The 14690-nt window shown below is 55.8% G+C and overlaps 1 protein-coding gene across 1 annotated transcript in view; it reads right to left on the bottom strand.

Annotated features, from left to right (window-relative positions):
* Nucleotides 1–14690, bottom strand: part of UMODL1 (uromodulin like 1) — a 58258-nt gene that overhangs the window by 17945 nt on the left and 25623 nt on the right. The window contains exons 9-14 of the mRNA XM_036851046.1: nucleotides 13053–13272; nucleotides 7614–7751; nucleotides 6251–6491; nucleotides 5895–6109; nucleotides 4561–4818; nucleotides 1958–2070 (exon numbers count right to left, since the gene is read on the bottom strand). Of these exons, the coding sequence (XP_036706941.1) occupies nucleotides 1958–2070; nucleotides 4561–4818; nucleotides 5895–6109; nucleotides 6251–6491; nucleotides 7614–7751; nucleotides 13053–13272 (1185 nt within the window). The remainder of the gene's footprint in view (nucleotides 1–1957; nucleotides 2071–4560; nucleotides 4819–5894; nucleotides 6110–6250; nucleotides 6492–7613; nucleotides 7752–13052; nucleotides 13273–14690) is intronic.

The raw sequence follows: 14690 nt of genomic DNA, 5'->3' as shown, positions 1-14690 counted from the left end.
ACAAGTCTGTTGTCAACCATCAGAGGGTGCAGATGCCCAGGAGACCCCAGAGCCTCCTGCAGTCACATGGCTGCCACCTTTATCATTGGAAGAGTTGGTCTTCTCTCTCTCTCTGTCTCTCTTTCTCTCTGGGATTTCCAGAGAGGGATCTGCCAGAGTCCTGGATTAATATCACTTTTATCTGCATTTCAAGCCAGTCTCAAAGCGAACTGAGCGAACTGTTCAGCGAACTGTTCCTGTCAGTTGCTAGGAACTGACAAAGAACAAAGTGACACATTAACCCACAACCTCCCAAAATGTGTCCTAATGTCCTATGTAGGTGTTAAGTTGCATAATTATTTGCTATCCTGAAACTCTAGACAGACAAAAACTGTCCCCCTAAATAGGCAAAAGATGAAAAGTTTTAAAAAGGAGAGATTAATCAAGGAACTTAGGGTAGCACTGAAGCTGCCTCATGTGACCACCAGAGCTATGTGAACTGATTTCAGTGATTGTTGTTTAATGTGACGTGTAACTATCATTTAACCTAAGGAAGATTTGATATTGTTGTTTAATGTGATGTGTAACTATCATTTAACCTAAGGAAGATTTGATATACATATGAATCAAACCATCAACAGCTCTTGAATCCACACACTGGGCCAGAAGCTGGGGACCTCAGAATAAGTAAAGCAGGATCCCCGATCCCCAGAATAAATCAAGCAGGATCCCCGATCCCCAGAATAAATCAAGCAGGATCCCAGATCCTCAGAATAAATAAAGCAGGATTCCAGATCCAGAGGAGTCCCAGTGGGGCAGTTCCTGGAGGCAGCATGACTGTTTTATCAGGAACGCTGATGGGATTGAACGGAATCCCCAAACAGCGCGGCCACCAGCGTTGCTAAGGCTAAGGCGCCACCGTGTTATGACTCCACCAACAGGTGGCGCTGCCGAGCTCTCTCTAGTCTGCGTCTTAAACCCCCAGAACAAGGAAAAGCTAAAATGTATGAGACGTCCTCTACGCAAACAAGATCATGACAAGTGCATTCTCTATTCATCAAAGGGTAATCTAACCACCAGCAAAAAGAATATTGAGATTGCTCCTCTAACTAAATTGTAACAATATACCATCCCAAAGAATGCCAGTGGGTTGGCGGAGGGCACTGCAAGGAAGAGTAGGAAAAAGAATTTTTTTAAGGTCGGATCATAGTGGCATTATTCACAATAGCCAAAAAGTGGAAGTAACCCAAATGTTCATCAATGGATCATGGATAAAGAGAATGTGGTCTGTCCATACAATGGAATACTATCCAGCCATAAAAAGGAATGAAGTTCTGATGTTGGTACAGCATGGATGAATCTTGAAGACATTATACTCAGTGAAATAATCCAGACACAGAAGTCACATATTGTATGATTCCATTTCTATGAAATACCCAGAACAGGCAAATCCATAGAGACAGAAAACACATATCTGGTTCCAGGGGCAGAGGGAAGGACAGATGATGAGCTAATGGGTTTCTTTCTGAGAGGATGAAAACTTTCTGGAATTAGCTGGTGGTGATGGTTGCACAATTCTGCAAATACAGTCTAAACCACTGAATCACGCACTTTAAAAGCGTGAGTTTTACGGTATGTGAAATAGATCTCAATTTTTTAATTTTTTTCTTTTTAAGGCCGGGGGAGGCTTTCTGCTCTACGGGGTCCCACATCAATAAAGAAGTTTCACTGAACAGGAAATGATGTGAAGTAAGGATGCAGCAGAGGAAAAGGTGTGTCTCCCACCTGCTGATGTGTCTGTCTAATGGCAGATCCAGGACACAAAGGCACCACACCAGAGCTGGAAGTCCCAGCTTCCTTCAGAAATGAGAAGTCTATAGCACCTTCAGGTCTGGGTCCCATTTGGCTGCCACTAGGATGCTACCACCTCCCTCCTTCACATCCCAAGAGAAAATAAGGACCGATTCCACCAACTTACCATCCTAAAGAATAGCTCTAGGAAGGCCTGGTACTCCTTGCTGCTTGCGTTGCGGAAGGATTCTGAATAATTGACGTTTGCTATTCTGACTTTTCCACTGAGCTTCTGGGCCGCTGCAGGATGGAGAATAAACACGTTTGCAATGGTATCAGGTAGCAGATTACCATCTCTATCTTAATAATAGTATTTTTACGTTGGCCGGGAAGAACATCAAACTGAGGCTGATTTGCACTCTGTAAAGAAGGAACAGCGCCTGGTACACACAGACACAGCCCCCAGCTCCAGAGGACGACGGGACAGAGGCTGGGCGCAGAGGGAGACCCTTCCGGAGGCCGCGGAACCAGCTCAGCCCCTGCGTCTCTCTCCTGCCTGCCTGGAGAGAGTGTGGCAACAACTGGAGTGTGTGACCCGACCTATAAGCCATCAGGAGCAGGAAGGTGCACCGGTGAGAGCAGAGGTGGACCCATCTCAGGCCGGGGTCACACACGCGCGGGCCGCTCCTCCCCGTTAGCTGTGCACGAAGTGGCCACGTAATTCACCAGCAATCTGGGATAACTCTGAGAGTGAAAGGAGGCACGATCCGGTAATGATGCCGAGGCTCAGCTGTACGCCAGCTGTGCAGGCAAACCAGGATATAGATAGTGTCGCCTTGCCACGCGTCTGCTTGGATCCCACAGCTCAGGACAGAGCGCCCAGAGGTCCTACTCTTCCCTCCGCCATCCCCACAGCCCTGCCTCTCCCTGCTTTGCACTGGTCTGTTCCATCTGAATCTTCTCCCTCCGAGTAGGGCTTCTAGGAGTACGTGGTCCAGGAGCATCGCCCCGCTGCATGCTGGGTCCCGAGTAGCAGCCGTCTCAGTTCTTGTTCAGTGATTCATCAGGTATCTGTGAAGCCCCTGCTATGTGCGTGGTATTCTGGGCAGTGAAGGAGGAAGGCTACGTTGTCCTGTTGGGTCTGAGTGTCCCTCTCCCAGGAGTGTGTTGCCCAGACGTGTGACAGACCACAAAGCTGTCCCACTATGCGTTCCTGGATGAACCCCAAACCCCGTATCCTCGGGATCATGGCTGTCACTGTGCCTGAGGGCCACCGGTCCAGACTCACAACAACTGGAGAGTGTGACCCGACCTAAAAGCCATGAGGAGCAGGAAGGTGCACAGGTGAGAGCAGAGGTGGACCCATCTCAGGCTGGGGTCACACAGAAGCGCGGGCCGCTCCTCCCTCCAAGCACGGGTGAGACCTTCAGATAGCAGATGTACCCGAAAGCCCAGCACCAGCTGTCCTCCGGGGCTGCCCTGCCTGACCGTCCGGCCAGCAGCGACCTCCACTTCTCCAGCTTGCCATGAACTTGCACTTGCCTTCATCACCCACATCTCCTCTCTAATTTCCCAGTTCACAGCTAATTCGTGTTTTCAAGCATATAAAAAGAAGTTCTGGGCTTCCCTGGTGGCACAGTGGTTGAGAATCTGCCTGCTAATGCAGGGGACACGGGTTCGAGCCCTGGTCTGGGAAGATCCCACATGCTGCAGAGCGACTGGGCCCATGAGCCACAACTACTGAGCCTGCGCGTCTGGAGCCTGTGCTCCGCAACAAGAGAGGCCGCGACAGTGAGAGGCCCGCGCACCACGATGAAGAGTGGCCCCCGCTTGCCGCAACTAGAGAAAGCCCTAGCACAGAAACGAAGACCCAACATAGCAATCAATCAATCAATCAATAAATAAATCTTAAAAAAAAAAAAAAAACTCTTTAAAAAAAAAATGGTAGCCTCCTTCTACCCTAGTAGCTCGCCATCGGTCGCACCTGGTGGCGTGTCGCTCCAGGACCCTTTAAAAAAAAAAAAAAAAAAAAAAGAAGTTCTAAACGTTTATGACTTAGGCATCCCCCAATGGGTCATCTTAGGCATCTCCCAAGGGATGTGCACCCCATCTCGAAGACCACTGTTATCAACTCTTAGACAGTTGCCCAAGATTTGAGGACTAATCTGCAATATCAGGTCTGCCCTTGGCTGTTCAGGTAAGCTGGACATTCAAGAAGGTATGTGGATGGCAAATGCTAATGAGGATAAAAGAGGAATTTTATCTGAATATATAACTATCGACAAGGATCAGCTCCACCTTACCAGAGGCTACGTTTGACTTGCTCAATTCTACTCCCCTCCTTTTTACTCTGCAGCCCCAGGCTCAGTGGGCGGGGAGGGGGGCACACAGATCTGTCCATCATCATCCTTCCTGAAAGCCAAGTCCAGGTCTGTTAGGAGTGAGGATGGTCACAGGAAATGGATAGACCAGCACTGCACCCATTTCCCTGCCACGTACCCATGAGGACACAGATGAGCGAGCGTCTGCAACCTCTGCAGAGTCTGGAGCGCTTTGCAAAGCAGCCTCTTTGTCCACCACCTGTCCCTGAAATAAGCCCCCTCCTGTGTGGCCTTTGAACACCAGCTGAGTATGAAGTGAGCCAGACATTCCTACACTGAGAGGAAAACGGAATCCCAACATCCACAAGTTCATGCAGCTATTTTAAACCTTAACCCACCGAAAATCTTTTTCATGCCTTTTCTCCTCCCTTTAAGAACCAATGGCAAAAGCGTTTCTGAAGCCTGTTACCTGTCCTCACTTTCAGGCGGGCTCTGGCACTTTCTTTTCCACATGCTTTGGCCACGATCTCCACCAGGTACAAAACGCCAGGCTCTAGGCCAGACAGTGTCAGGCTTGCATTCCGGGTCTCCAGGTGCACAGTGGGGGTCTGCGCAGAAATCAGGGTGAGCTGGAAAGTGGGGCGCAGGGTGAGATCCGCCACCCAGGCCACGTGAAAGCCCGTGCTGGTCACATTGGAGACGATGACCCTTCTGATGGGCATGGGAGCTGAGAAGTGGAATATAAATGCCCTGATTAAAATCAGTCCAACGTTCCCAGGAGACAGGAAGGAGAACCAAACCCCCCCCTCGGGGACATGAGAGTCCTCAGGGGAGGCCATCCCAGGGGAGTCAAGTCCCCCAGCTGCCAGCTGCACATGTGGATGCAGAGTCCCTGGACAGCCCCTGAGCCCTGGGCTCCCAGGGACGGCACCCCTGCCCCTTAGGTTTGCTCTGTGTCCACCCCTGAGGTCCCGGGACCTCTGGCAACAAAGTTTTCTTGAGCAGGTTCTGGGCGGCTCCTCCAGAGTGGCTGCCCCCCTCAACCCCTGGGCAGACTTCCCAAGGAATCAGCATGGTGGGCTTTGCTGGCTACAGACCATTGCTATGGGGGACTTGGGTGATTTACGTGGGCTTAAGAGCTTAGTTTTGGATCTAGCACTGTGCAGCAGAGGAAATGCATCCACGGAGCTGCATTTAACAGCTGGATGCAATCCAGGGCCAGGCTAGCTCAGTGAGCTCACACAGGGATGCCAAGGCCACCTCCTTCCGTGGGAGTCACAGGGCCAGGCCCGTTCCCTGCACAGAGCGGCTGCCTGTCTCCTGGGGTATCACCCAGGGGTCTTGGTGATGGCTCAAGCCTCTACAAGTAATGGGTAATGTGGAACTGCTGGGGGTCAGTACGGCTGGGAGGGTACAGAGCTGCTGGGGGAGCTGCAGCAGCTTGGGGGTGCAGAACTTCCGGGGAGGTACAGAAAGGTTGGGGGCCCAACCCTGCTGGGAGGATGTGCCCCGAGCTCAGTGCACTTAATGCAACACATGCCCAGCTTCCTGCTCCAGTTGTTGGCAACCGGGAGGCTTAGGAAGGGGGAGGGCTGGGCTGGAGAGAAAGTGGGGAGACCAAGTTCTCACCCTTACGAGACCGGAAGCTGACCGCCAGGGGACAGAGCTGCACTGTGCTGGGTTTGCCCTACCCAGTGCTGCTGGACTGCCCTGGACTGGACGACTGCGTGAGCCTTTGCCCAAGGGAGCTCACACACCAGCAGCTCCACGTGGCCCCTGGGACGCACCCTTCCTGCCACTCACCGCAGGCTGGGGTCTTCAGAGATGCAGGCGTGGTGGCCGAGGGCAGGTCTGGGGAGCCGGAGGGTCCAGGGTCTGAGTTTTTTGGCCATGTGGGGTCCAGAGGTACTGGCGGTGTGTCCCTTGTGGGGAGGCTGGCGTGCCACTCAATGTGGTCCATGGGGCCCTGGGTAGGAGCGGGCCGGAAGGGCGGCTCCGTGGTGGAGTTCGGGGGCAACCATCCAGGGGAGTCTGGTAGGCTGTCCATGGCCCCAGGAGGGGAGCTGTGGGTTGGCCCAGGAGCCCGGGAGGAGAAGGTGGTGCCAGCCACCCTGCTGGCCGTCCACCGGCTGGTCCCCAGGCCCGGGGCCACGCTGGCCTCCTCCTCCACGGCTTGCCCAGTGCTGTTCCTGCCATGACCGAGCATGCCGCTGACCCCTCTCCTGGGTGGGAGCCCTGGGGTCCAGGCCTGGCCTGCTGCAGTGGTGCCCCACGGGTATCCAGGGCTGGGGGACAGGGCGGGGGTCTCCAGGCCGAGGGCTGTTGTTTCTGTGCTGGGACCTGGGGCTGTTTCGCCTGTCACCGGAGATGGCGCACCACCCGTGAGGCTCACCGCATCACCTGCCGAGACACATCCTCTCTCAGACGGGGCATCTGGTCTACTCTGGTCAAGAGCTCCCCCACCCCCAGGTGACCTTAAGAGGGGGCACAGGCTATCCCCACGGGTGGTTAAGAATGTTTGACACGGCCCATGTTCGTGGTCTCCCAAGAGCTCTCTCGGAAGGCCTGGAGCCTCTCCATTGATCAGTGAGGATGCCGTGACCCCGAGATTAGGGGGTCCACCTGGGAGGCTGCAGAACCAGGACATAAACGCAAGGCTTGGTTCTTGCAGGCCTCAGATGGATCATGGATCCACGGGCCTTTGGGAAATTAGGATAATTTCCCCCAAATGTGTGCTCAGTGTGGGGCTAGGCTCTGGTCACTCTTATCAGCTTGCTGGGCGACACAGGTATAAGAAAAAGGATGGGAGAAGAGAAGCTGTGTGGGTCTTAGGAAGCGGGACAATATACACAGTAGTTAAGGACTAGAGGCTTTCTCCCAGGGAGCCATTTTCTGCTGCTTCCTCCAGCCAGAAAGCCTTTGCAGGGATGGCAAACAGGTAGCTGAGCACCTCTGCTGCCCACTCTGTGTCCAGAGCAGACATTGCTAGTCGATCACAGCATTTTAAGTCTGTATATGACCTCCTCCTGCTTCTGAACTCAGCACGCCAGATAGCCCCAACAAGCTGATCAGACCTGGCCCCCAAAACATTGGGGCAGAGACATGCCAAGAATGGGGCTCAGAGGCCCCACATGAAGGCCTTCTCCACGCTCACCGGGGCTCCTACACCATCTTGGGCTCCTGCCCACCCAGGGAGGGACCCCTGCCCACCCAGGGAGGGACCCCTGCCCCCAGGGGTTTCATCATGACTTTCTCTGACCCTTTCATTCATAAAAATAATTTAAAATCATACTTTCAAACGGCATTGGTATAAAGACTAGATTCGTAATTGATATTTACTGTTATTAGATTATTTTTTTCTTTTGATTTTAAAAGCAATTAAATCATTCTCATGGGCCCCTAACAGTATGGTGGGCCCCGGGCACTGTGCCCACGCTGCTTGAGGGAAGCCAACGCTGGTCCACCCCAGGTCCTCAGGGAGGGGGCTCAGCCCAGAGCTGGGGGCTTGGGGGCGGGGCGCACCGTCGCAGGCCCGGCCCGGTCTGGAGGGGTGGGCGTCCCTGGCCGTCCGGCACCGGCAGGTGTACGAGCCCTCGAGGTTGATGCACTGGGCTGCCGGCGAGCAGTCGTGCTCCGGGCTGTCTGCGCACTCGTCCCAGTCTGTGGGCGGGAAAGAGACAGGACGGGAGTGGGTGAGAGAACCGCCGGAGGCTGCTCAAGCAGAGGCGATGGTGGCAACTTCTTGCTGACCGTCTTTGCAGCGAACGACCAGAAGGATGGAGCAGGGCGTCAGTGAAGCCCTTGGCATCCAGCACCCGGGGCTGGCGGTGGGGTTCCCTGTGCAGAGCCCTCCCTGAAGCTCCTATTTGGGCCAAGGCGACGAACCGAAAGCCCGCCCTTGCCCACCTCCACTGCTGGCTGATCTGGGGGCAGAGGTTAGGGAACGCTGGGATTCCTGTGGAGGTATCAGCACCCACAGGTGTGAATATATTCCCCTCTTGTTTATTCTTTGTTCATAAGGTGCTTTCTCTTCCCTCTGATGTGCCAACATCCTCTCATATTTAGTGTCTCAAGAAAGAAACAGAAAAGTAACTGAGCCAGGAGGTATCCAGTTAGTATAACATGAACTTTCCAAGACACAGATAGGACGGCTGTAAATACCTCCTCCCCGAGTCTGGGAAATGACTGTGAGAGACCCCAGAGCCACGTGCCCCTGGGAAGCCCTGACCCTTCTGACCTGGGCAAGGAAGGCTCAGAGAGCCCCCCAGCCCTATAAATCCCCCCAAACCCTCCCCTGCCACCATCCTTTCTCGGCCTCTGAACTTGAACTTATTTACAAAACAGAAATAGAGTCACAGATGTAGAAAACAATCTTATGGTTACTGGGGGGAAAGAGGGGAGGGATAAATTGGGAGATTGGGATTGATATATACACACTACTATGTATAAAATAGATAACTAATGAGGACCTACTGTACAGCACAGGGAACTCTATTCAATTCTCTGCAATGACCTGTATGGGAAAAGAATCTAATAAAAGAGTGGATATATGTACAACTGATTCACTTTGTTGTACACCTGAAACTAACATAACATTGTACATCAACTCTACTCCAATAAAAAATAAATAAATAAAAATAAACCCTTAAGGAATCAATACTCAAGCTGTATTTCAGGCTGGGAGGAGCCGGGGGTCGGGGGGCAGTCTTCCCACGGCTCTAGAAATCCATCCTTCAGCCCAGGTCCGGCTCTACGGGTCACTGCCTGTCCCATCCCCGCCCAGGAGAGCAGGTGGCTGTTAACAGAGTTGCATCTGCCAGCTGGGGAGGCTGGGTGCCTCGACCGGGTGAGGTTACCCTTGGGGAGTGGCTACCAGGCTTCCCGAGAGCTGCAGGCGGGGTCCCCGAGCCAGGCTCAGGGCGCCAGCGAAGCCCGGACTTGGCTGGGCTTCAAGTCAAGATAAGGCATGAGTCCAGTTTCGTGCAGAGAAAACTCTGCCACTGGGTGCTCCGAGGCCCGTCCTGTGGTTTTCAGTTTTGCTTCATGTGATCTTCACAGAAGCAACCCCCACCGAGCCCAGCAGACTCATCAGCTGACGCAGCAGTTACACCCCGACCCAGATCGCCCTGGAGCGCAGCCTGACCTCCAGGTGGCTCGAAAGTGCTGGGGCGTTAAGGCCGGGGCTGGAGCCAGACCGGCCGGGCAGCAGGGCCACGAGGAGAGCGGAAGTCCCCGTGGAGACCTGAGCTCAAAGCGCAGAGCACTGGAAGTTATCTTGGGGAGGTGACTCCCCACCCGCTTCGCTCCGCCAGCACGTGGCTCAGGGGTAAGTCTGAGTAAGATGCAGACAGCTCTGCTTTTTCTTGTACAAAAGCCCGAGGCCTGGCAGTTCTTGGGTTCAGAGCGGGAGGCGGGTCTGCGAGCTGTGAGAGCTGCCAGGCGGCCTTTGCGCCTCCTGGGCCGTCAGACGAGGATGTGGACCAGCTCCTGGTGCAGGACCTGCCCTCTGCTCCTGCCGGGCCTGCAGCTGGGATGAGGATGTAGCCCACTTCCCGGAGGAGGGGGCAGCTGTGACAGAGCCAGGACTCCTGGCACAAGTAAGCCCCCAGGAATGAGGCAGGGAGGCCCAAGGATAAGCCGCCCCATCCCTGAAAAGGCAGGCTCTGCGGGAGGCCCCAAACTGTCTTTGGGGCCCAGGTGGCCTTCGGAAGTGAAGCCTGGCCGGAGCCCTCAGCCCTTGCTGGGGGCCAGAGTCAGATTCTCACTCAAGGAGGAAGGTGGTCACAGAGAACTGGGTTCTAACGGCGGCAGGAACAGAGGCTGGACCAAAGGCAGTGCCACCGAGTCTGGAGAAAGCAAACCCAGCCCAGCAGGCCAGGCGGACGGTGACCGTCCTGGGGCCAGGCTCCCTGCTCGTGCACCGTCTCCCACCGCCCACAGAGGCGACAGGAGGGTCCACTGCGTCTAGGATGCTGTCAGGGGTGCGCGGCCGACTGGAAGCTTCGGGGAGCATGGCCAGGCCAGTCCTGAGATCACAAGAGAGGGTGCTGCCCCCCAGTACTGTGGTGACCCCAGGGGAACCCCTCACACAGAACAGTGCCACCATCAGGCCTCGTTTGGCTGGCATCTGCACAGAGCATGAAGGCACGCAGGGGCCACGTAGATGCACGTGGAGGCCCAGTGGGTTGTCTGCGCTTGGAGCAAATGAGCAGGACGGCCCTTCCGGAGCAGATTTTAAGGAAGGGGAAGGGCGAGGGTGGGAGATCCAAGGGGAGTGAAGGGAAGGCAGGAGGGACGGAAGGTGAGGGCTCGGGGACACTGCAGGACCTTCCGGGCCTGAGAACTCCCCCGAGACACGAAAGGCCATCCTAGAGAAGAGTTAAAGCGAAATGTCGGTGGTGCTGTCAGACGTGCGCCGGGCACCCCGCTAACCCCACAGCTGCAGGATCCCTTTACTTACCCTCCAGGGGGAATGGGTCAATCTTCCTGTCTCTCAGCTGAGCACACTGAGGCCCAGGAGGCGACACGCCTTGTACAGGGACCCACAGCGAGGGAGTGTCAGAGCTGGGATGCCAGCCTGGCCCGTGAGGCCCCCGCCCGCCGGGCAGTGTGAGCAGGACCGGACACCAGGCTGCTGCTGAGCTCTGGGCCTCCCCGCACGGGGCACGGCCCCCCCGGAGGACGACCAGGACACGTGGCCACCCAGTGAGCCGGGCGGGGTGGTATGGGCCTCGGGGAGAAGATGAGGTCGTGACAACATGACCGCCACGCTGCTGGGACACGTCGATTCACAGACGCGAGAGCTCCCAGATAACCCGGGAAAGCTCAGCAGTGCCAACACCACCATTTCTGTGGGCGTCGCTGAGGACAGGAGCTTTCTGTGCTGCGGTTTGTTGAAATTTTGCAGAATAACAATGAATGTGCTTCTCCAGTTCCCCGGCTGTGACTGCGGGGCTGGGGGCTCTGGGCCGGTGGGGAAGGCGGGGGACTTGGGTTCGGGCCTCCCCGGGTGAGGGCTGCGGCCCGGGGGCTGCCCCTGGGGCTCTGGATCAGGGGACTCTGTGCAGGGCAGAGCCGCCTCGTCCGCCAGTAACAGCCGAGGCCCCTCATGGCCCTGGGAGACCCTCCCACCACGGCCCTCAGCTCCGAAATGTTAAGCAAACAGCCTACCGTTTTTCAGGGATGCTGCAAGGTGAGGGCCTGCTGGGGGCTCCCAACTTCCAAGGATACTTCCAGAACTTCGTGGTGGGGGGGGGGGCTTCAGAATGATGAACCCTGGGATATCAGCAATGCAGGGCACCTCTTCTTCCTTTGCATGAGTTTGCTGAGGCTGCCATCACAAACTGTCACAAGCTTTCAAGCTGGCTTAAAACAGAATTCATTCTCTCACAGTTCTAGACGCCAAAGTCCAAAATCAAGGTGTTGGCAGGGCCGGGCGCCCTCTGGGGCTTTCGGGGAGGGTCCTTCCTGCCTCTTCCGGCTTCTGGTGGCCCTTTGGGCTCCTCGGCCTGTGGCTGCATCACTGCCGCCTCTGCCTGCATCTTCATGTGGTCTCCTCCACGGTCCCTGGGTCATCTCCTTTTCTGTCTCTTCTAAGGGCACTGTCACTGGACTTTGGGCCCACCCTGATCCAGGATGATTTCAGATCCTTAATTTCATCTGCAAAGACCCTTCCTCCAAATACGGTCACCTCTGAAGTCAGGTGTGTGCTTATCTTTTGGGGCCACCATTCAACCCACAGCATCACTTGACAAAGCTCTGGAATAACCTAAGCCCTGGGGCCAGGGGATGAGGCTGGGAAGCACCTCGAGGTTAGGGCTGGATCTCCAGAAGACGGCTCAGATCTGTCTCAGGTGGGCCCTGGGGGTGCAGGCCGAGGAGCCACCCACAGGCTGCCCGGCGTCTGCCCGGCACTTATCCCCTGAACCCAGGCAGGCAGGCCCACCAGGTGCAGAGGGCCGCCGTCATCTCCATCCCCGAGGGGGTGAATGACAGAGGGACCCCAGGCTCAGCAGGCAGGTGTTTCCCAGGTGTGACTTCAGGTGTGACACTCCCGCGGCCCCTTCCCTGCATTCATGGGTTGGGGGAGCTTGGGACAGCAAGCTGGCAGGTGACGGAGCTCAAAGGAGTTGACAGCGCTCACTCTGGGACCTGCTCCACTGGGGGGTCGCGCATTGCATAGATTGAGCCCCAGACAGGATCTTTGATGTAGAGACTGCGGTGCCCTCACCGCACGAGGGAACTTCATCCCTGCTTTGACAGCAAAACCTTCCTATGTGACAGCTTGCTCTCTCTGTCTCTCTATGTCTGTCTCTCTCTGTCTCTCACTGCCCCCTCTGCATCCCCTGCATCTCTCCCTCTCTCTGTCTCTTGATGTCTCTGTCTCTGTCTTATCTCTGACTCTGTCTCCCCCTCTCTTCCCATCTCTCTCTCTCTCTCTCTCACTGCCCCCCTGCCCCCAACCCCCTCTCCCCGCCTCTCTGTTTCTCCATCTCTCCCCCCTCTTCCCTAATCTGTGACTTCCTGTATCACCAAGTAAAATTGCAAGCCTTTGGGCTAATGAAATAGATCTCCATGTTAACAAGGCGCACCGCAGCCAGGCTGTGCTGGGCCCCGATGCAGACACAGTAAGCTCCCGTCCTCGTGCCCCTCGTGGACCCTCCAGCCCGGTTCCACCCTGGGTTCTGGTGGCAGCTGAGAAACACCATCCAAGGGAATAAGCGTCCCTGAGCTCTGAGGGGTGCTTCTCCCATCAGGAATAGGAGGTGTGGGACACAGGTGGGCTCACAGTTTCGGGGCGGCAGCCCTAGGCCCCAGTTCCCATGGAAGAACACAGAATAAGGACTCAAATTTCATTTGCTTTATCTTTTGGAACAAAGTGAATGTTGATCAGAACTAACGCAGCCTGGGCTTTGGAGGGCATCGGGGCGGCACACCCTGGGCACGGGGACGAGGACCCACCTTGCACAAGCGTCTCCCACGGGTCCACCTGGAACACGGTGTTCGCCCACAGAGGCGGGAGCATGGGGGACAGCGTGGACACGCCCACCGGGAACTCGGGGTCCTGCACCGTCAGTCTGAGCCTCACCACCACGCTTCCGGCCCGGAGAGACACGACCTGCATCCTCAGCTTCCCTCTTCGGTACAAGTCAGAAAGCGCCGGCGGAAAGGAGGTTGCAACCTGGCCCGGAAGAGGCAACAGATGCTCAGATGTAGCAGACTTTTCCATCAAAGTCTTCAAAACCGGTCAGCGGGGCCCCGGGTGTGACACATGGATGGTGCACAGAATCCACGTGTCCTCTTCATGACCAAGAGGAGGCGCCCAGCCCCCCTCCTCTGGGGACAGCAGAGTTACCCCCCCGCTCACTGCAGCCCTGGGACAGTGGGCCGGGCCTGGTCGGTCTTGGTAAGGACTCAGAGACCATGACAGGCGGCTCTCCGTCCTGCAGCCCTAGGTGCACGGCCCACTCTGGGTGCCCTGGAAACTGGTGCGAAGATAACGTGTGTGTGAGAGAGACGGTTGGATTGACTGATGGATTGGCTGAGGGACCGAGAGGAGCAATCCCGTGGCTCTTCGGAGCTGCCCCCCCTCCCACTGGGCTGTATCCCCAGGGAGCATAGGCACAGCCAGGTGATCAGGGCCACCTGTGCCCAAGCAAGGAGACCCAAGCCTCGCCCACATTCCTCCTACACCATTCCTGCTCCCACAGGCGAATTACTGCTAGAAACAAGGGAGAATTCTCCAGGAAAGTTCAAAAACCAACCCCTCTCTGCAAGTGAACATTGAGAGGCAGCCCTCCTTCGGTCCCTCCCATATCCACACATCCTGCAAGTAGAAGCCTGAACTGCCCTCTTGTTCCAGAATATCTTTCCAAGACGTTTGTATGATGAACAGCCTTGGGAGAGAGAGAGGATGGCCCCGTCCAGAGCACAGAGCAGATCTGTTCACCGTCTGATGTGGTAAAGATAACGTCTCTTTCTGGAGCAAGGTTTAGGCGGGTTTGCATGGGGGTCCTCAGCTGTGATGCAGATGCACTGCACGTGCGTCACCCACCGGGTTCCCTCTGCATCACCCCCGTGGCACTTGGGGGCCAGCAGGGGACCTGGCACCAACGTGATGCTCGTGCCGCCTGCTGTGCTGTGAGTGAGGGCGTCCTTTGTCTCTGACCCAGGCATCTCGTGTCCTCTGCCAGCATCCATGCAACAGGCTAACTCACTAGCTTGCAGGAAGGGCCAAATCCTAGACCTTTCCCAGTTACTGACAGTTTGGCAAGTCGCTTTTTTCTCCAACTCAGCATCCCGGGATAGATGATAGCTGCTACTGGCCTGGTTCTCCCAAGCCTCATGCTGGTGCCTGCCTTCAGCCCCAGGGAGGAATGGATGCTTTGATCACTGGTAAATGCTTACTCAATGAAGCTGCCCCAGAGAAGGAGGACAGAGGCCCCAGGTCCCCCAAACAGAAGGTTCTACAGAAAACCCAGCCGAGCCATCCAGTGGTCCAGCCCATTTGAATCAAAGTTGGTTTGGCCCCAAACCTATATTAAGTCATGCATAAAAGGGGGCATTTTGAGCAATGACGGTGGGATTTGAGTCTGGCCC

Source organism: Balaenoptera musculus, chromosome 4, assembly GCF_009873245.2.
Source record: "Balaenoptera musculus isolate JJ_BM4_2016_0621 chromosome 4, mBalMus1.pri.v3, whole genome shotgun sequence".
NCBI lineage: Eukaryota > Metazoa > Chordata > Mammalia > Artiodactyla > Balaenopteridae > Balaenoptera > Balaenoptera musculus.
The sequence above is the reverse complement of the archived record's forward strand: the minus strand, read 5'-3'. Positions and strand labels throughout refer to the sequence as shown.